Source organism: Hypomesus nipponensis, chromosome 9, assembly GCF_054491055.1.
Source record: "Hypomesus nipponensis isolate SF chromosome 9, ASM5449105v1, whole genome shotgun sequence".
NCBI classification, from domain to species: Eukaryota; Metazoa; Chordata; class Actinopteri; order Osmeriformes; family Osmeridae; genus Hypomesus; species Hypomesus nipponensis.
In genome coordinates this window covers 12,656,934-12,679,210 of record NC_140369.1, presented here as the reverse complement: position 1 = coordinate 12,679,210, position 22,277 = coordinate 12,656,934, and the positions used below count along the sequence as shown (strand labels likewise).

Sequence of the window (22,277 nt, the reverse complement as noted above, 5' to 3'; positions counted from 1 at the left end):
GTCATCTTGGCCAAAGAGTTATGGTAATTTTGCTTTGGCCTGCAGGTCTGAGCACGTCTGGGAGACTGATGACACTGCTGTGACCACAGCCTAGAGCTACAGGGTCTCGTCATCTCAAAGCTCAGCAGTCTTAGTGTGTACAGTTAGTGTGCTCGTTAGCACTGACCGATGTACAGATAAAGCAGATCAAGCATAGCCGATATCCAATAGGAACTGCATAGTCTTCAACACATCTGTTGAGGGAAATATAATGGTTATGAGCTAATATTATCACCAAGAAGTAGGAGGTCTGAAATGGCTCGTAGTCTAAAATGTCAGAATGATTTCTTGTTTTTAAAATTTTCGGAGTGCAGTACAATAGACGTACTGTACCCTCTTGTGCCAAACTAAATAGGAATCACTCTCTCACTCTTATTGGCCTCATTCAATCAATAAGTTGCATGCAGCCATGCCAGGCATCACTCTAAACTCCCTTAAGAGGCTCCGCTTTGTAGGTCAAATTGATTATTTTTGTCTACTTCCACTTAACCTGGTATAGGTCAAAACCTTTGTTTCTGAGGGGGCAATTTCCTAAACAAAGCAACATTTGCTGACTTCTGTTGAGACCAAATATGGTTTTGCCTCATTTGTAGGGGTTTTCCCAGATATAAATATATTTTAATCTAAAGATTCTGTAATTTGTAGCAGTTTAAGTTAAACATGCTGACAAAGGAACATATCATAAAACATGTATGATTATAAATGCTTTATAACAGCTACTTTGCAGACCAAAACTAGGGAATGATGATGAGTCATGCCCATATCTTACAATCACAATGGCTCCATATTTTTCAGGGCTTGTCAACTGAAATCAGAAACCACACAGGCATGAAATGGCCTGTCTGTGAGAAGTCAATTTAAACCAATCACAGATGAGAAATATTGCAGACAATGTCCTCACTCAGTGTTATCTTACTTACACGCACTTGTGCATCGCGCAAAACATTGTACAAACACTGTGTTAAAGAGGAGGAGAATACCAACAACAACAAAATTGTAAAATGTGCTTACAGCTACGTATATTTAGTGATGTCACCAGTTTTACTGGTAAACGGGACACTGTTTGAAGACTGAAATGTTTTTATTTACACAGGGCCTGTCACTTTCACCTCAAATGGAACTTGAGTAAGATTCATGAAGTGCCAGCCTTTATTTAATGGTTGATATTATGGTATATATTTAAATTTGTATGGCAAATAGAGAAAAGTAAGGGCTATATCTCCACAGTAGATGTGAATGAGTAATTGAGCTGTCTTTCAAGATTCCATCGTTTAAGTATGAGGGGAAATTATGGTGTGTGTGGAAAATCTTTGAAATTATTATCAAGACAACTTTTTCAATGTATGAGATTAAATGTGTTTCATGAAAACAATAATGTTTGTCACATATTGCTGAATCTCCATAATATTTTGCAGAGGCTGGAAGAGCATTTATAGAGTAAGTCATGGGGCTATGGGTGATTTCCTCTCTTTCTCTCTTCCAGCTCCTGACTCACTTATTCAATTGAAGAATATTAAGTCAAATTTTAAGTTAATCTCTCCCTTTGAAGTCTTAGGTGAGCCAACCTAATGGACAGGTACTGGCACAAGGCTTCCCCATTCACGCTGAGCAGAAAGATGACATTTTTGATTAATTTCTTTCAGCTAGTGTTGTGTGCCGTAGACCTGTTGGAAGTGGGCTGAGGGTTCTCCTAAGGGAGGAGGTGGAGACAGAAGGTCACCCTGGATCTGGGCTTCTGGATGCCCCACACACAGAGCAGGAGAGACAGGACAGCCTGCTGCAGAGACACAGCCTTCAGGCACAAGGCAAGGATAATGGAACCTGCCTCCGGGATGGAAAGTGAATGTGACAAACATCCCGATACGTTCACATACACCACTGACAACACACATTAGCAAGTTGATGCAATGATTTCTTCATCTGGTTTTAGTTAATAATCTTCCATTATGTGTTTAATGTATTAAAATGTATGTATTCATGATGTTTCCAAACATTGTTGGGGTGGCCTTAATTGACCAGGTGTCACTGATAATTCATATAAAGTCTTGGTGATACTATAATGTTGAAAGCACAGTAACTCTATGTGCGGCTTATCCCTAAATTTGATATTTGTATTGCTTTCCAGAAACCACTATAATAGCACAAGATTAAATATTGTACAGTAAGTCACATTTGCAATGTACTGGGATTCTGTCATATGATTTGTTATACATGCATCCTGGATGAATGCCTGCTTATCCACACTTTACACCCCCCAAGGTAAGTGTTTTTTCCTCCACTAACTTTTGACCAAACTCCTCTTTTGTATGACAGACCGTAGCCTTTATGCTTACCCTAACAAAAAAGAATCACTCTAACCTTGACCATACCCCTAAACAATCAAAACCACAACTATTAACCCTAAAATATTTATCTGTATTTATATTAGAAGGCAGTACTACGGTTCAATGAAATGTTGAATCACAATAAAACATTTAGACAGGAAGTCTACATTGAAAGGCTTCACTGCAAAAGCAGAATACCGTCTTCCCCGCCATCTCTCCACACCTTTGAAAAGGTACATGGTGTTTTTGTGGTTCTGTGCCTATGGGGAGATGACCTTGTCAGTGGTATTTCAGGCTCTGCGCCCAGGGGCTTTTTCAGACTGCTGCCAGTTTCTGCAGGTGGGAGCAACGCCGAGTTGTCATGGAAACAGTGGTTGGGACATGGCGCTGTTTCCCAAACACATTAAAAAAGCCTCTATTGATAAGCATCCAACAAAATTAAAAGTTCTGTCCTGTCCTCAAAGCAGCAACAGATACTATAAAGTGAATGATCTGACATGAAGGATGGTGTGATGGGGATGTGCAATATCAGCACACAATGTTTTGTAAACTTGGTCCTATCTTACCCTGTATACCCATAACTTCAACACACAGGACACGTCTCCCAAAAGGATTGGTGACATTCAATTCTGTTTTCTAAGATCCTCCCATGACATCTCACAATGCAGGGCACAGCCATGTAGGGAAGATCCACTCTTGGTCCAGATGCATAATGTAAGAAGGTTTAACATTGATACTGGGGTTTGTTGCTGCAGTCAGCTACAACAGTGCTATTTTTTCAGCTTGCTCCCAGTGGTGAGTGGTACGACAATACAAAACATTGCTTCCAGGTAACTGCTACCTTCCACAGCAAACAAGTATAATGACAGCTATCTGACAGCAGAATGAATGACTCCATTGTTGTCTTTATTTTGAAGTAGATGAGCTTCACTGAACCAGAGGGGAAAGACAATGATCGTACATGAATTGAATACGTTGTCAGGGGAACCTACTGATATAGTCGCATTTTGCCAGACAGTCAACATCAAACACAGTTAAAGCAATCAGCAACCAGTAAAACAGCTTTTTATTGAAGATCCATGATACTTTTTTGGAAATAATGTCACATGAAAAGAAAATCTAGATTTAAACCCAAGTTCCTTCTTTCCATTCCTTTGTCATATTGATGGAAAAAGCTAATGGGAAAACATATTACGAAGATCAATCCAACTACAACTAAGTCTCACAGAAGAAGTGGGGAGAATGTGGAACAGCATCTGGCTCATTACATCAGAGCTGCTGACAGTCAGATAATACAGCAATCTGTGCTGGATAATGGTGTCCATTATCCATAATCACTCCCTTCTTTGATCTACACACCATCTCCTTCTCATCTGCTCCATACACCCATATCATAACAAGGCCTGGAGAAAGGGGGGCATTGGCATGCATGCTTTTATTAACATGGGTACATTGTATTTACCCAAAAGAGGAACTGAGAACTTTGCTGTAATCTAATTCCTTTTTCAGAATATGGTGTACTGATCTTATATCTGCTTTGCTGTATGCATACAATAATGGCTTTATGTCAATCATACTATTTCTTGAACAGTTGTCAAAATAAAACCCAAATCCTCTTTATACACATTTAAGTAGGGTTTAAAGTTGTCTGAAACAGACAGTTTGACGACTGTTTTGAGAGTTTGTTCGTTTTTTCAGGGTTATTTATGTACAGTCCTTATTTCATTCATATCTAGTCCTTACATTTACTGTTAATGTCCAAATGTGTATTGTGCAAATGTGCAAATAATAACACAACTTCTGAGGATCATAGTGTAAAAAATAGGAGAAAAAATGTAGTTTATTTGAGCTTGGTTCAATATACCAATATGTGTGTAAGTCACAACAAAACCAGTGATAGATCCTAGCAAAATAAAAATAATTAGTAGATAATTGAAAAAGCCTTAAGTCTAATAACTACTTAATAAACATTCATATTTCTATTGCTGGTTTACAGTATTCAATCTGCAAACTAAGTTCTAAATCAACTGCTTGTTATGATCAGAAAGTAGGTCTAGTTTAAATCATAGTTGATACAACATTACAGAACAATTGCTAACTTAAATTCAATAGACAATATATCAAGTCTAAACTTACTGTCAGCTTATATTCAAGTCAATAGACAATTTTGTTTATATATTTCAGTGCACAACAGTTAACAGTGAAACTGTTTTTTTTTTAAAGAAAATTGCATCTATAAAGAATACTGCCATTGATACAAATCAAAATTGATCTGATTTCAGTGAATCCATGACAATATCCATGCTGTGCTATCAAATGGTTACAAAAAAATAAAGCACAGTGACCACTAAGTCCTGGGAGCTAAGCAAAGCTGCCATACTGAGTGTCAGAAAAGGGGGCAAGAAAAAAGGCAGTACACTTCTAAGAAGTCTGACATATCAATCTGTCCTTAGCCTCCAATGCCAGAAAATGCCCTTGATCTGACTGTCACACAAAGAAGCCCAAGGTGTATGTTTGTGCTCCTCAAAGAAAGCCTCTGCATTCATCATTGGTAGCATCTCTCACCACATGTAGTAGCTCCGTGTGGTGTCAACCTGGCTGGGTTTGGTCTCTGAGGAGCCCTCTTTGTCCTTCTCACTGTCTGCCTCCCACAGGTTGATGAGGGGAGGATACAGCTCATTTAATGGGATGGAGGAGGTTTTCTGCATGTACTTTTTCAGAGAGTGATGGTAGTTTTTCCTTTTCCACCTCTTGGCAATGTATATGGTCATAGAGGCCAGGCTGATGATTGCAAACATTGTTCCCATTACAGCTGCTAGAGCAGTATTGGTCCCTTGATCAGATATCTCTACAGCAAAGGTAGCATGCTTTGTTGTGACATTAACACATGACTTCTGAGTTTGCTGGTGAATGTTAGAGACCGTGAGACAGACCTCATACTCAGTTGCAGGTTGTAAATATGTGAGATTATACTCATGAACATCTACTGGCACCCTGGCTGTGTATGTGATGTGGGGATTGTCTATTTTCACTGTAGCAGATGACCACTTAATATTAGAGGTCATGACATTGGAATTAACCTTCCAGGAGACCAGGATGGAGTGGGACTCTGTTTGTTTAACATATATCTTCATAAGCTGGGTACTATCCAAGAGAGTCCCATTCACTCTAATGGCAATGACCCTGGTATCTGCGCCCTCTTTGTTCTGTGCCACACATGTGTACGTTCCAGAGTCCTCTACCTGGATGTGAGAGATCCGTAGCGTCCCCTCCCTACTGAGGCTGTACTTATCAGACAGGGTATCCATCATCACTTTGTTTCCCATTGGAGTTACCCAGTAGATTTCAGGCTCTGGTTGGGACATGGCTCTGCAGTCCAAGTCTACCGTCATGCCGATGTCCAGGTTGAGGTGGTTGGGGAAGGTGTCATGGGAGATCATGGGTAGACACTGGTCAGAGGAGTCCTGCTGTAGAACCTCCCTCACATGTCGACCTCTGACCTCAGCTGGCATAGCACAGAACATGCTCAGGGGCTCCATGAAGCGGATGCTGGTCTTGTTGGAGCTCATCCATTTGATGACACAGTCACAGCGCAGGGGATTGCTGTGGATACTGACCTCCCGCAAGTTGGGCAGAGAGTCCACTGTAGCCTGGTAAAGGGAATTTAGGGCATTGTTGTTCAGCATAAGGCTCTCGAGAGCTGGAACATCACGGAAGGCATAGTGGTGGACATAGGAGAACTTGGGGTTGTTGGTAGCCTCCAGCTTGGTGAGCTCAGGCAGATTGTCAAGGGCGTAACGGTCAATAGACACCAGCTCCACCATGTTGTTAATACCCAATTCTTTCAGTCTCAACATGTTTTTGAAGTCCCCCTCTTGGATTTTGATGACAGGGTTTTTGTTTAAGTCCAAGAACTTCAGGTTTGGCAGTTTTTGAAGGGCTTTCTGAGGAATTCTGACCAGTTTATTGTCATGGAAAGATAGACTTTCAAGATTATCAAGTCCCACAAAGGCATTCCCAGGTACATCTGTTAAATCCATTCCAGCTAATACTAAGCTCCTCAAGTTGATTAAAGGCTTGAAGTTAAAGTCTAGGACACCAATCACAGGGTTTTCCCCAATCATGAGAATCTCTAGGTTGGGTGTGGACTCAAACCAACGGCTGTCAATGGCCTTCAACTTGTTGGAGTTAAGGTGGAGCCTAAGCAGGTTGTGCAGCCCGGAAAAAGCATTGGGGAAAATGATGTTGATCTGATTATGGTTAATGTAGAGCTCCTGAAGGTTGCTGAGGTCCTGCAAGCAGTTGTCAGGCATCTCAGTGATCTGGTTCTCCTCCAGGTGCAAGGTGGTGAGCTGGGACATGTTACTCAGGCCCACGTCACGGATGCTGCTGAAGTTGTTCTGGGAGAGGTCCAGCTCAGTCAGGTTGAAGAGCTGCTCCAACTCCTCGCTGGTCCTTGCAATGTAGTTACTCTGCAGAAGGAGGACCTGTGTGTCACTGGAGAGGTTGCCAGGGATACGTGTGAGACGAAGGTCGTTGCAGTCCACGGTCGTGGCCTCTCTGTAGGTGGACTGAGGGGTGAACCAGGGTCGGATCTCACACACACAGAGCTGGGGACACTCATTACTCTGGACAGAGGACAGTCCAACGGTTGCCAGGATCACGAAAGCAAACAACTGGCCCAGAAGACAGTATTTGAAGCGCTCTCCAGCCATTCTGTTTGCTTTTGGTCACCTGCCCCTACCCACAAAAGGTGGGATAGAACAAGGGAAAGATGAATTTGAAGGAAGTTGTGATATTGTCATTAACCAGTGATTTAGTTGATTGGTGGTTTTATTCCTCTTAAATGATTGAGATAAGTATAGCTTAGGTCCTTCTGATAACAGATGTATTGTTTCTGAATGTCTAGATGTTCTGTGATCCTTGCAGCCTCTGTAGATCTCGAGATAACAAAGGGAATCTGAAAAAGAAACGTACTGTAATTATTATACAAATCTGCATGTGAACAATCTTAATAAAACTCTGGATCATGAGCTTAATGCCCCTTAGAGATTCTGAGACATCAGCGTCCTAAATCAGCTCATTATAATGCACATACAATAGAAAAATCAACTTTCATTAAGAGCTTTCATCTACACAACAGGCACAGTAAGACCAGATCATCAGTGCCTTGAAAATAGTTAAATATAATGAGATATTTTTGCATACTGTATCCCAAGCAAGAAAAAACAAACTGCATTCTGAATTTAACAGCAATGTTATGAAAACATAAATGTAGTGTAGTAGATCTATTATATGTTAAATGATTTGTAAGAAATTGAGCCATGTTCCCTTGGTGCTGTATGTATTACATAACAATGTCAATAATCAAGTGAAATTTCATCTATTCTATTATGTATCATGTGTATCAGGGAGAGGGCTTTATTAAGCTCGTTTTTTTTTTCATTGTTTCAAGGACAGGACCTGACTGCACCATTCCCCTTCCTGGTCTGACTGTCTAGATTGGAGAGGATTCTCATGAGGGGTTACTTGGGCATCTGCTACCCCATATGCCATTAGTACAAACACTGGATGGAGTCATTTTTGCTTCTCCTCATGAATGCAGCATTGTCTCCTCAAAGTAAAGGACATGGTATTTTACCTAAAATGCAGTAAACATCATGAACAATGTCTGAGCTACACATCTTATTATCACAATTCAGTACATTTACTATATTATAGTTTTGAGAGAGACCTTAGGTACTGCATTGCAAGGGTGTCTCAACCAAAATGCATTGTGAACAACATTTGCTTAAGACGATAGTACTTAATAAGCTTTAAAAAGAGTGAGCTGACTAATTAATTTGACTACAAACGGCCTGGCAACAGAGCATAAGTTCAAACTCGTCCTGTGCAAGAGATTTCTTCTGGGACAGGATGAAGCAGAGGTGAATCAGGGGTAATGCAGTATTGTCTCCCGAAGAAAAAGCTGTTAGTTTGGTTCAAATTGATTTTGCCTGTCAGGATTGTACAAAGATGCTCAGGTAGAGATATACCTGAGGAAATATGATGGTTTCAAAATGTGTGTATGTCTTAATCACTGTGCTTTTAAATAAGAGTAATCTCCTTACATGTTTTTGCAGGAAAAGAAGACAAACATTCCAATTAATAAAATCAATATCCATTTCATATTTACTTTCATGTTGTAGCCAGCCTAAATGTAGACAGACTAAACGTATTGTTTATGAGCTAATCCTGCAATTATCACTGGATTCAACTGCATTTACTAAATACAACAGAATACCTGACTTAAAATGGCATTCCCACCCACATTACACAGAAGAAACCAGCCCATTCAGCAAAGTTGAGTCTTGAGGTTTGTTAACCGTATCTACAGAAGAATACTTTACAAAGGTCCAAATTAAAATGACAGATTTACTGGAATTTCACAATGCACCTCAAAATAAAAGTTGTGCAATCAAACTATAGCTTTAGTTGTAGGATTATATTGTGATGATATTGCTGGGATACAAACTAACAGCGACTGTTGGAATGCTAATTGTTTAGGATTTGCTGTCAAAGACATCAGGTCTTTCAGATGCACGAAGGAGGAAAATCCTTTTTCCATTACGTGTTTACTTTTCCAATCCTGCGTTAACGTCAATAATCTTTCCAGAGTTGAAATCCTATCACATATTTCAGAATGAAATATAAATTAACAAATAAGATTTGCCGTTGGGGATAAGCAAAGGAGTTGGGCTTTATTTCAAATTCATGCAAAAATGAAGTTCCTTATGTATGTCAGCAAAACAATGAATGTCAGTTGGTTGATAAAAGCAGTGTACCATGAGTGTCCCCTGGTGGAGAGCTTTTACTGTTTATTTTTATTTCTACAGTACAAACATGATTAGATAGACTTATGTCCAGGCTATATATGCAGAGACAGGGATAGAAGGGTTTCCTGTACAGTCAAAGCTATTGTATCTGTGGTAGAAAAGAGCTTGTCTAATTGCATCTTCAAGTAATTGTTGCCAGTTGATGAAACAGAGAAGCCACATAACGCGCTTCACAAGCAAGGTCGACAGGAACCTCTCATTTAAAAATTCAAGAGGGCTGATATAATCTCAAAAGGCCACAGTTGATTCCATCTGAATAGTCCCAATATAATCTATCATTCAATCAACTTTATGGCAAACAACCATGCATGAGATTAATCCACCACTTCATCTTCAGCAACATAAACACCAACGATTGGTTTTCTCCAGAGGACTGATCATCCAAGTGAGGGAGTTGGAGCTCCTTAGATGAACAGCCAATATCTCCAATTCAATGACCCAGACAAAAGAACCATGAGCAACTCTTCTAGTAAACACCCCCCTCCCCCTCCATCCCGCTGCCCAGCCCCAGCCCATAATGGGGTTCAGTCCTCACGGTGCTTAACGGTGCGCTGCAGCATTGTCACCCAACTCTGCCTTGTGGAGACACACGCACCCTATTAGTAGGCCTTTGTCAATGTGTTCGCAGAGATCAGAGTTATGTGTGTTTTCATGAATGTCTGATCTTTCCGTTTTGGGAGACGGCGTTATCAATTTGACAACGGAAAAAGAGTGAAGTAATAATAGGCACTGTCACACTGCATTGAAAACTTTTTTTTCTCTCTTGACTTCATTTAGCCATCAACGAGACCTACCCGCAGTGAGCATGGTTAAAGCTATTAACTCTCTTACTCAGCTGTTATACAGGCAACAACTGCAACAAGAAAGACCTTTAGCTAATCACAATTGTCATTCAACCCCCCAAACTCAGTTGTCTTTAAAGTTCTTGTGGCGACCTTATTGTGTAGACTAATGCCCCAAATATCCGTCGCCTGCTCAACTTCTGTCGGGTATTATGAGCGAATCGAGACATCTGCCCACACGCTTTCACATTGATATGCAAATCACATTTTAGCAAGGATGCTCACACCACGCTTTACCTCGGTAGTGGTGCAGCAGCAGACGGATCAAAGTTTGTTACCACGAACTGATATTTGACGCATTGTTAATTGCTTTTCGCGTAGGCTACTGTGCATGTTAAAAATAGTAAAGGCATGGAAATGTTTTATTCACCTATCAATGCTATGAACGTAATCAATATTTGGCTACGGGTTTTCATATTTAAATGAATTTGACCAATAATGCATGCATGTATAAGTCTGATTTGGCATCCTTGTCTTTGCAGAAATATGCAGCTTTGAGAATATGGGTAGAATACTCGTTAATTGTAGACCTACCTCATACAACTTAAAAGTATCAATAGGCCTATAATTATGACTTCAAAAATCTGACTGTACCCTATTTTCCCTTTAAAACTTGAGATAAAGCCAAATTCCTAGGCTATAGTTGGTACTACAAGGAGTTATTTGGATATCCGTTCAGTGTTTTTCAGTTCTCAATCAAATAATTAAGTAGCCTAAATTAAAATGAACTTATTCTGTATCTTAAACAATATTTCGAAAAGAACAAAAATAAAATATAGGTATGTTCTCACCTTGTCGGCATGCAAGGATGATGGCAGACGCAGTTCCTTTTTAACATCAGAAAGGGTTCGAATGAAAACCCATAGTCTGTATGATCAGTGAATAACCACACAAAAAAAAACGAATGAATTTTTGTCGCGTTAAAGGAAAGATGGTATCATACATTTAATCCATACGATTCTAACAATCTTTTATGTACTTGTTGTTCCTTTATCCACTATGCTGCGATCTCCCATGTAGCCTTTGTGAAGAGCATGGTGCGATTCATAGACATCCACACAGCACCTGCAGCCTACGCCGATACTTCTCGTTTTCCAGGAAAGAAATGTTAACACCTGGTGCTGTCCAGACTAGTCAGCTGATTCCTGAAAACGCTATTGGTTGATAGCTGGTGCCTGTCATTTTCACCCAAGCAGAGCACCATCTGTTCTAGGCTTGTTGTGGTGCGAACAAAGGCAGGCGCAAAGGCTGCGCAGTGGGACAACGCGGGGCGTGAAGAAAGACGCTAAGGGGGGGCACCTAAAATGTTCTTATTAGAAAGTCTCCCCCCCCCCCTCAATTCTCGACGTAGTTCCTGAGGACAATTTATCACTTTGTTCTTCAGTTGATAAGTTTTTCCAAATTGAAGTTGTCCAGTAGGCCTACTAGTAGGCTACATACGCTATTCTCATTATTATCTGACGCAATCATGTAGGCTATCAGACCATTCACTTCTTCCCTATTGTTATTAAATGCCTACATTGAAGACATTTTTAAACCTGTCTAAAATATCGACCAACTCTCCCACATTTGCCCACCCATCATATCACTCTTGTTTAATACAACATCAGAACACAATGCCAAATTTGTGAGGTGCCATTAGTGGTATACTTTTCTCAGAGAAACAGGTTCCCCCTAATATGATTATCCATTTTCCAAGGGTTGTGTTTAGACAAACAAAACATGAACCCACTTATACCTGTACAGAGGCTGTGGTTCCACAACACAGCTCTGTTGCCATGCCTAAAAGTGCATGGCAACCACACAACAGACAAATAAGATGCGAAAGGTTTGAAATGGAAGCCCTCCTTTAATAATTGCTTCCATTTTGAGTGTCCCTTCGAAGCAAGGTACTTCTAAAGCATCTAAACAGCTGAAAAATACGAACTCAAAATCCTGTATTTTCTATGGGACCAGATGTAAAGTGGCATGTGCTCTCACTCTCTCAATAAGTATATGCGATTCAAGTCTTTGAAGCACCTCAGTCTCAATGCACTGATAACCACCCTTCTGAAACCTTATATAATATAAAGACCTTGTTAGACAGATGACAGATCCAAGGAATCAGTTGTTACCAGAATCCGGACACATTTATTTGAGATAGAAAAACCAGTGCATCAGAACCAACACACTTCATAGTGTATGCTTTCTAAAATGTTCTAAAAGAATGATCAGTTACACAACGTCAATATTTAACTTTTTCGCAAAGGTAGCAGAAGTTCTGTATATGACTGAACACACCCCAATAGTAAGGTGAAGCAAGACCAGGATGGGTAGGAAACAGGTGGAGAGAATATCAGTAATCTTCTCTGCTAGAATGGGCCTCCGCCCCGCCTTGTTCAGGCAGGGATGAAAACAGATTGCCTTCCTACCTGGTTGTCTCCTGCCAAACAGAGGATTCTAGAAATTGGATGAGGGGAGCTGAATCCATACTTTCAGATCTATCAAATAATCTGGATAGATACATCACGCCAGAAATCTTGACAATGACAAGTAGTTTGAACACATTTGATCAATTTCCCCCCATACATTGTCTTGGTACATTTTACTTGATGGACCGGTAGTAGGCTACTGGGCCTGATTCACATAAGGGAAATTCTATTCAAAAAGTGTTTATCTGGCTGTGGGATATCACATGACACACACACAGTCGCTGAGGTGGTGATATACTCTAGCTAGCGTGCCCTGCTTTACAACTATTTTGTATTCACAGTATTGAGTGTTGCTATTGATTCCACCTATTAAGTTGTGCAGTAAACACTGTGGTTTATCAGGCCTTGTCATCTGCAGCTTGGATACAACCCTCTGAATACTAAACTTCAGATCACACAACCAGCTTCAAAGAAGGCTGAAGGGAGCACCATCAACACAGTTGTGCTGGGTGTCTCAGTGTCCCCTTGATCTCTTACAAAGGGAAGGACTCTGAAGTAAACCAAAAGCTATCCTTCGCAGCTGCCGGCTGCAATTGAATGACTCCTAGATTTGATAAAAACCTCAGAGAGAAAGGAGAAAACAAAACTGCTCTGCATAACAAATGTGTGTGGAATGTACAAGTAGTAGCAATGACAACTCTGTTGTCCTGTACAAGATGAGGGCAGGATGATACATTATGAAGTGTTAGAGGAGATTATAGGTTTAGGTCAAGCTTATAGGTCTGTCTCTGTACTCATTTCCAGGTCAATGTGGCAAGTGGAAGGGCAAGGCTGTGACTGGGGTGACTCGAGTGGCCTGTGAGGTCCGTTCCAGGCCAGAGTAACACATCATTTGGCTGTGAGGCCTCCGCGAGGTCAGGCTGTCAGGATGATTCTGCTGGTAGGATGCAAGAACAGAAGGAGACAATCACTGGGGCCTCACCCTACCTTATCTCCAGGACCAGGAATCAACTTTTCCCCCCTCTGATTTGGCTACCTACTGGCTGCTGACAGCTCTGCTAGATTTTATACTGTGGGGATTGTTTCTTTCAGCAGGATTTCGATCAAAAATGAGAGTTGGGGATGTGAAGATCTTTTTCAAAATCAAGATGAATTAATGGTTTATTTCAGCAATGCTCAGTTGGTACAGGAAGACACAAAAAGCATAATCATACAAAGGATACAACACATTATATAGTCTAAATGAGTCTAAATCCCTCGCCCTTCATAATACTGTTTCTCAATGATTTCACATACTTTCTCCCGGGTCAGTCACCCTCCAATGAGGCCGCCATGTGCACTCACTCAATATCTGTCTACGGTCAGCTCGACCTGCTCTCTCCATTCCCTCTTTTGCTCCCATGGAGAACATATATTCTCAGAACAGGAGCAAACCTAAACTCCTTCAGTCCTTCAGTCCTGGCCTTCAGTCCTAAGGGTTTCAGCTGTTAGCCCTTGGCAACCCCCCCCCATCTCTGTTCCCTGAGATGTTGTTTACTCCTTTATTCATAACAATTCCTCCCAAGAAGCGAAAACATATAACAGCCCTCAAGATAATGGTGCGTACTTAAAGACATTCTGTCTCATCAGTAATACCCTACACTATCACATTTTCAACCAAATACATTTTTGGCCACCACGATACTCTGTATACTCTGTGAGGAGACTCAGACAGTCCCCTTTAAACCAGTTAAACTCCCCCCCCCACTGAATGACCTCCAGCTGCCTGAAAGCTCACTTTGTTGGTTACATTGCACCTCATGAATGATCCCCAGGGTCTATGTTTATCATATTTTCCCTCATGAATTATCGTTCATATGCCAACTGTTGAGTCTTCTATGTAGCTCACATGGCTGTCTTTTACATTTTGTTAGTCTCTCTCTCTCTCTCTCTCTCTCTCTCTCTCTCTCTCTCTCTCTCTCTCGTTCCCTTTCTTTTGAGTATACAAGACAGAAGAATTAACCATGTAAGGATTTGGGCCTGATTTGTCTTCAGAATATGTTTCCAGAGGCAGAGTGAATGCACATCATAGTTTACTGCTGCTGACTTATTTCATCTCATGACAGTGGTCCATCAGAGCCTGCAATAAAGGAGGATTAAGGCTGTTCAGACATTGTGGCTTCAAAGCCACAGGGCAATAAAAGATTTACATGATCCTTTCATCTATAGTACAGTGCATTGGGTTTTACAGTGGATCCTATTGAGGTGCATAAACAATCTGGCAATATACTGGAAATGTCTTGACTGAAACATTATCTATTTTCACTTTTCACAGCTATGTGTGGTCTGTAAAGCACTGGAAGCAGTGGACACCGTTGATGGGTTAAGAGGTTCAGAGGTAGGGCAGTGATATGGGAGGAGTCTCATGGGCAGACTGAATCTTACAGGCACACTGCTAATGCCTACATGGATGTGGTTGCCGGGCAGATCTAATGGTTTGACTTTGCCTACGCTGTCTCCGACTCAGGGAATATCACCTGCCAGCTAGCTCACTTTAACAGCTTAGAGAGGTGTTTGAAACCTCTCTCTCTCTCTCTCTCTCTCTCTCTCTCTCTCTCTCTCTCTCTCTCTCTCTCTCTCTCTCTCTCTCTCTCTCTCTCTCTCTCTCTCTCTCTTTCATACACCATGCACACACTCTTACTCTCTCTCCCGTTCCCTGTGTCTCTGTCTCAGTCTCTCTCTGTATTGCACACACAAATAACACTGAATGTTCACAGCATATTACATGACAAAATGCAATAATAATCATAAAGATATTGTAGTTAGAATGAGGAATGCAATGCAATTGAGGCAGGTCAGATCTGAATCATTTGGTTTTGAGGATAGGTGTCTAAATAAACAAATATACAACAAGAAGTTTTTGTTGTTTTTGTTGTAGGCATTCATGTCATTCATGTGAGGAGGGGCCAGTGGAGGTATGTTTGAACCATTCACAGGAATCCCCACCATGCTCTCCCAGGAGAGATATCCCGCCTCTCCATCAGTTGAGATGGTCAAATTTGATTTACTCAGCACATGCACACGAAGGCGCTTTTTAAATATTCATATCCTCTGCCTAGTAACCACATAGGAGACGTCTATGTGCAGCTAGACCAGCATTGTCCATGGAGCAGAAATGTCAATACAGGAGACTCTTTTCGATAGGAACTATACGTAGATAAGACAAAAGAAAAAAAAGAAAGAAAGAGAGGTGAGGAAAAGTAAGGAAAGTTGTGCTGTAGGTAGGCATGAGAAGAGGGCACATATAGTGCAAGGATGACTGCACATGAAAGTTAAACACTCCAACAGGACCTGAAGGAGAGATCAAACGCCAACCAATAATCTGTTCCTGGCCTAGCTTCTTCCTACAAGCCCTATCTTTTCATATAAGTACCGAATCTCCTTCCTCCAGTGTGCTATCTCAAGGCCCTCAGGCTGAGGTTGAGACTGCAGCTGTGCGGATGGTAGTTCTTTTGAACATTCTTCTAGGTATCGCTGCACAGCACAATTGTGCATCCCAGCATGTTAGCCAAGGTGATTTCAGCACCATGGAAAGAGGCACACTACAGTGGAATAGAACCAAGGAAACAGTTCCCTGAAGAAATACACAAAGACATGGGTCTTTGGGTTTTTGGGCCAAAATAGGGATGAAGGAGTGATGACACAAGGGCTTGTCTCTCTTTTCTTCCATCCAAAATGATTGCAGTTTATACTGCTTAGTGAAAAGGGTATGAGATGATAAAACCATCATCTCATACCCTTTTCAAGCTTGTGATAAACCTGTAAAGTGTATAAATATTGTTATTCAATGAAACAAATCTTTATGAGATTTGGAAGAAGTGCTATTGTTTTAAATACGTCGACTAGAAATCCTCTTTTGCAATTAACTGTTGTGTAAACATCTTTTTAATCCGAGTAATCTGATCAATGAAAGATTATGTCTGGAGTACAGCTCTATTGTGCTTTTTGTTAGTCTGGATTTAGTTACTTTTGTTTTGGGCATGTGCATTTTTCATTCCCTGTCATTTCTTCTGAGCTGTTATGAAATAATTTGATCGTATACTTTAAAGTTCATGCAGGAAAATGTTTGCAGATCATTTAGAAGTTAAAATGAAATAATTGTTTTCATTATTTCATAACAATAATGAGATAGCAATGCTTAGAATAGTTTACAACAACTAAAATATCTGATCATTAATCTAATTAACAATCCCTGTAACCTAAAAGGCCTAAAGAACAATGGTCTACGTAACCATTTGATGTTATTTGGTGTATATCGCTATGACAGAGCATATCCAGTCTGATAGACGTACCGAGTCACGGTGACTGGCAGCAATGTTCAAAGAACATCAAATCAAGCCTCCGGGGAAGGATTTACTGGAACTTCTTTTATATAATTGCTTAACGGAAAGCAAAAGTATGGTTCTTCCATATTTGAAAATACTTTCTATCAAAAATGACTCTGGGCTGTTCCATAACTGGGCAACATTTAACGAATATAATTATGGCGTTCAGATGTAATCCCCCTCCAAAACATTACGAAGCTGTCTTTTCTGTTCACAGAGCTAATCATTGCATGCAGTGTTTCCTAAACAAAAAGTCTGCTAAATTGAACAGAGAGGACGGGTCATCTGTCTTCATTTGCCCACAGCCCCAGGGTTTCTCTGTCTCTAGTAAGCCTACATTGCAAATACAACAGAGGACATGGGAATCGGAGCACAGTGCATTGTGAATGTTACAATATACAGACTCTTTTACCCCAGTTAAGGATTTGGAGCAAACATGTACAGTACATTTTATTTATCTATTTCTTCTGCTTCGCTGATTGTGTCAGAATAGTTGATCCAGATAGACAATAAAAATATGCTGGATGAATTTGTAGAAAAACATGTTAAAGTAGTCCAAACACTGAGCCAAATTAAATGTATAAACATAATTCTCAACAATTGGTAACTTGTTTGTATTCAATTATAAAAATGACAAGCAGCAAACAAGAACTGAAAATCAACAAGACTTGCATTTTGCTTTTTCAAAATGTCTTCGTAAAAAATGCCTAGAGACATTAAGGATATTGGGGACCATGTAAGGAAGTCTGAGGATTGCCTTTGTAGGAAATGAATGGTACAAACCTGGCATCATTAAGCAGCTTGAAAACGCCATATAAAGGAGATGATTACACCTGCTGGACCTCTGTAGGCAGAGCACAATGCTGCTCTTTTAAACACATTGGGTGACATTTGCAAAGGGGATTCAGTATATGTTCAGCCCCCTCCTCTGACTGGCACTTCAGACAGAAGGAGCTTAAGGCTCGACCCCATGGGGATCACACATAGAGAGACCAACCAGAAAGCTGCATTAAAGCCCCATGCCAAACAGCTTGAGATCTTATCAAGGTCACCAGACAAGGCTGCAGTGATTGGCTCCCTAACGCACTAAGCTTGAAAACCTGCTCTCTTTGATTAACTGCACCCTCTTATTTCTTTCATTCCAATGATCATAATAATAACACTTTCTGTCGGTTTCAACAACACACCCTGCAACACGATTGGGATATAACAGTTGCGTTTAGCCTTTAGAATCACAGTACAAATTCAAAATCTGCAAGTTGAAAATGACAGGATAACATTTTTTTATCTGTGTGACAGACTTGTTGTAGACTGTCAGCAGACTGCCATGTTGCAGGGATGCTGCCGAGTCAGGGAGACCAGTGCTGCCTGCTCACAGACTGCAGCAGAGCAGATGGAGCAGCTGCATCCATATGCATGAGGCAGAGCCTGTCTGCCTGCCACCTTGACCCTGCCGTGTTTGCTGCGACCTTGAGCTGTATGGACGGAGAATGGGACCAGCCTGGGCTGCTCCATGGCCCTGTGTGATGGTATTATTTCAAGGCTGGGAAAGAATGCGCTTCCTGCCTCCAGTGAGGCTCTTATTGAGGCTTTGGAGGAACGTGGTCCTGTTCCAGAACATCTGCCTCGTCATGTCCTCTTCATGACTCCATGCTGCTAAATGATGGATGGCTATGCTGGAGGAGCAGGATCATGACAAAGGGGCATCTCAAAGTGAACCAGAAGTCTCAGCAAACAATGCTAATTACCAGCAGGAGGTCTGGGCTAGTGAGACACTGGAAGTCAGCTTGATCACTCCCATCTTACAGAGTCCAAACCTATACTGACTTAATGATCAGAGCAGCAAGGATTCTCAAATCGGACCTTAGAATAGCTTTATACTGCAGAATGAAGGGAAGTGCACTGTAATAATAATCTGGGGCCTGTTGTAACCTTCATCAGACAACAAATGTGGCATGGACCACTCATAATGCAATTAACCTTTCCTGCCATGCCAGGGAGAGGAAAACAATTACTGTGAAATGTTTTATTTTTCACAGTAATGTTTCTGGTCATAATTCAAATGACCAATCTTGTGCCTCTGTCTGCCCATTGTATGGTGGTCTGTGTGGGACCAATTCTTCTCATGGTAATGGGCATTTAATTTCCGATCTTCAATCAGCCCAGTGTTCCAGAATGCCAATTGAAAGAACCTTTACATACAAAGGAGCCACAGTGGCATGACATTTAGTGCTGATGAGCCTCAATAATGATAGTCATAAATATGGAGTTACTGATTTAAAAAAAACGTCCATGAGTCAATAGTGATAAATGCACAAAACATTAAAGCCACTCAAAAGTCATTTCAATGCGATAACGTGGCAAAGTGATGTAAGATAAGGTATGGTGATGATTTATTGTATTATAAAGTCAGCTAAGGTTGGCTGCAGGGTGATGAAGTAAGGTAATGTATGAGAAGTTAAGATAAGTTAGCACGGTAAACTAAGGTATAGTAAGAGCAGACATGCTGTGAGGTTCATCACCACATAGGCAGACCGTTTGGCATGGAGGAAACTGTGGTTGATGGAAATCACAGGAAGAAATACTGCAGCTACCTGACTGCATAAACTTTATTAATTTGTTGCAGAATATCTCATTTTTGACTGCGCTGTGCCACTGTTTTCCCCAACCACAAACCAGCAGCACATTACTCACTGTGATGGTGAGGTTCCCATGTGGGCCATGTCATCTCAGAAAGGAAGAAGGATGCTTCTCCCAGATCCAGATAGATATTTCTGTAGTTCCCTGCAATACGTGGAAGAATGTTTGCTGAGAAAGAAGGTCATGGTGCTATTGTGATAAAAGAGGAGAGTTGCCTCCATGGAGCTGTAAAATGGGTTTAAGCTGAGGTAGCAGAACAATAACAGAGCCAACACAAGCTGGGTCGAGGAAAGGACATGTGAGCTGATGTAGGGAGAAGAAAAGATACTGACACAACATAATCTTGAGGGGAGATAACATCTGATGATATTGATCAAGCAGGTAGATGAGAATAACTGGGTAAAAGGTTTAAAGATAGTTGGTAAAGTTGATAAATATTTCCCTAACAGGTTGAGGATGTACCTGACAGTCAAGAGTGTAGTACGGTGTTTGATATGTTGTACAGAACAACTGTTATTATTATGTTCACATAAACACTGTCTGTGCAGCAATGGCCCTGCTTGAGAAAACTGTGAATCTGTAGATTTCTTTATGATGATGTTTTTGCTGGTAAAGTAAATGTATCCATTGAATTCTGTCTTTGTTTACTTAAATGTTTTGAATCCAATTCTGAAGTGCAACAAGCCTCACTAATTAAACCAAGTAAGCTCCACACAGAGTTCCGTGACAAATAGGATTTCCAGTGTCTGTGAGCAGTGGGAGGTCCATGTCTCGCTGTTGTTTCACGTCTCTCTCTCTCTCTCTCTCTCTCTCTCTCTCTCTCTCTCTCTCTCTCTCTCTCTTACAGTCAGGGGTGTCAGCTCCACAAACCTTCACACTGGTGATGGTAACTGCTTAAAATACCTGCATATAATTATTCAGGTATAACATATTACCTGAGATATTCCTCTTTGATAGCACCACTGTGGAATCTATAGATGAACGTTTAGTATAATTGAGCCCGGTATTCAGCTAGATATGACCTGGAGCTTATAGTCTCCCTAGAGACTTGAATCCAGGGAGTTAGCTCAATTTCCAGAGGTTTCCCCTCTAAATTATAAAACGTTCAAAATCAGGCAAGTAGCTGATAATAAAAGCATAAATATCACATCAGATTTTACCTTTGCATTTTTTTCTGGGATCTATGCAAACTCACTCCCCATTGCTTAGAGCATAAAACATGTTCCCAATCCAAAAATGGATAAATATTGAAATCAATGCTGTGGGCAGGCACTGGTCCTCCAAACATCCTTGATAAACAGGTGTCCCTGCATGTTGGTCTGTGTGTGTTTATGTGCGTGTGGCTGCATTCATTCCACAGCTGTATTCTAAGCCATGTTACATGCTGTGGCCTAACCCCCTGGTCCTCTCATGTGGCTTTGATTCTGGAAGAGATGGATCACTGTCCTGGCCAATAAACCACAGGGGCCGATCCGTGGGCTGAGTGTGGTTGACATGGTTACATGCTCGTTGCTGTCTCTGCATGGATGTAATGAAGAGTAATGGCAGGTCGGAAAGGAGTTAGGAGCACTCATCACTTTGGACCATGATTAGGGAGTTACTCGAGGCTAGGATGTTATGAGAGTCGCTGGAACACTGGCTGGATAGTCCACCCTGCAGCTCCCTGTGTCTGTCTATTACACAAAGCCTTTATTAGCATACAGCATTCAGCAGGGGTGTATTACACTGCAGCCCACATAAACAACACATCCAGAAGGGTACATGTTCTTCTACAGCTCCCTGATTACTTGTACTGTACGAACAGCAGGTGGGCTTTGATAGAATGCCTGCTGAATAGCCTGTACAAAGTGCTTTGGAAGGAAAGGAGGGAGAGAGAGAGACATAACTAAGATCATTTTTACTTTTATGCAGGCTGGGGACATGTGGAATTTTCAATGGAAGTGGCTAATTTACAACAACCAATCAGACCAAATCTTGACCCTTACTTATCAACATATGACTAGCAAGGCTACAATACGTTACACAATGGGGTGTGAGAGCCATCAAGTTGAGACCCTGTCGAGCAACTCCAGATTTTAGCATATGAGAGATAGGTTGACACCCAGCCTTACACAACAAATTAGATTTTGGAGCCAACTGAGTCAGCTTCATCCCAGGTTGACTGTCTTAACAGCTACTGATTCTCTCCCTCCAGGAGCTTTTCACAAGGCTGCTCATTTTATCAGCACTGAAGGATTACAGCTATAACTGCTTTCTCATTAACACCCAGGGATTGATATATGCTCAGAGAGAGGGAGAAAGAGAGAAAGAGAAAGAAAGAGTGATAAAGACTGAGAGAGATTGAGATTGCGAATTAAATGATCAGCAATCAAAGGAGTATTTATCTCTGTTAAATGACTTCCAGGACATAAGACAAAACACTGGAGTCAACTAGAGAGTAATTCTACTAAAGACCTGTAGAATTAAATTGACAGATAACCATAAACTCTACTTTTTCCCTAATTTAAAAAATGAACTCTGTAATGGCAAACTTGAGATTTAATATGATTTCTATTTTTCTTTCAAATGTATTTTTACCTAATTCAAATATTAATTTGCACTCTGGAAAAGTGTTTTAGTGTCCATACACCCATTCAGTACCCATAACCCATATATTGTTTTAGCCTCATAAAGGCAAAGGCATATTGAGTATTTAATCTTAACCCACACGATCTTCTGAAAAGTGCTTGAGATGAGCATTAGTCCTGCATGTGATCAAGAGACCCAACATTCCTCCTCTTTC

At 40.9% G+C, this 22,277-nt stretch overlaps 1 protein-coding gene across 1 annotated transcript; it reads right to left on the bottom strand.

Annotated features, from left to right (window-relative positions):
• Positions 1-4,271: 4,271 nt before the first annotated feature.
• Positions 4,272-7,287, bottom strand: lrrn1 (leucine rich repeat neuronal 1). Its single transcript, XM_084705178.1, has one exon. The coding sequence runs from the start codon at positions 7,076-7,078 to the stop codon at positions 4,925-4,927; it is 2,154 nt and encodes a 717-aa protein (XP_084561304.1). The 5' UTR covers positions 7,079-7,287; the 3' UTR covers positions 4,272-4,924.
• Between the last annotated feature and the right edge of the window lie 14,990 nt (positions 7,288-22,277).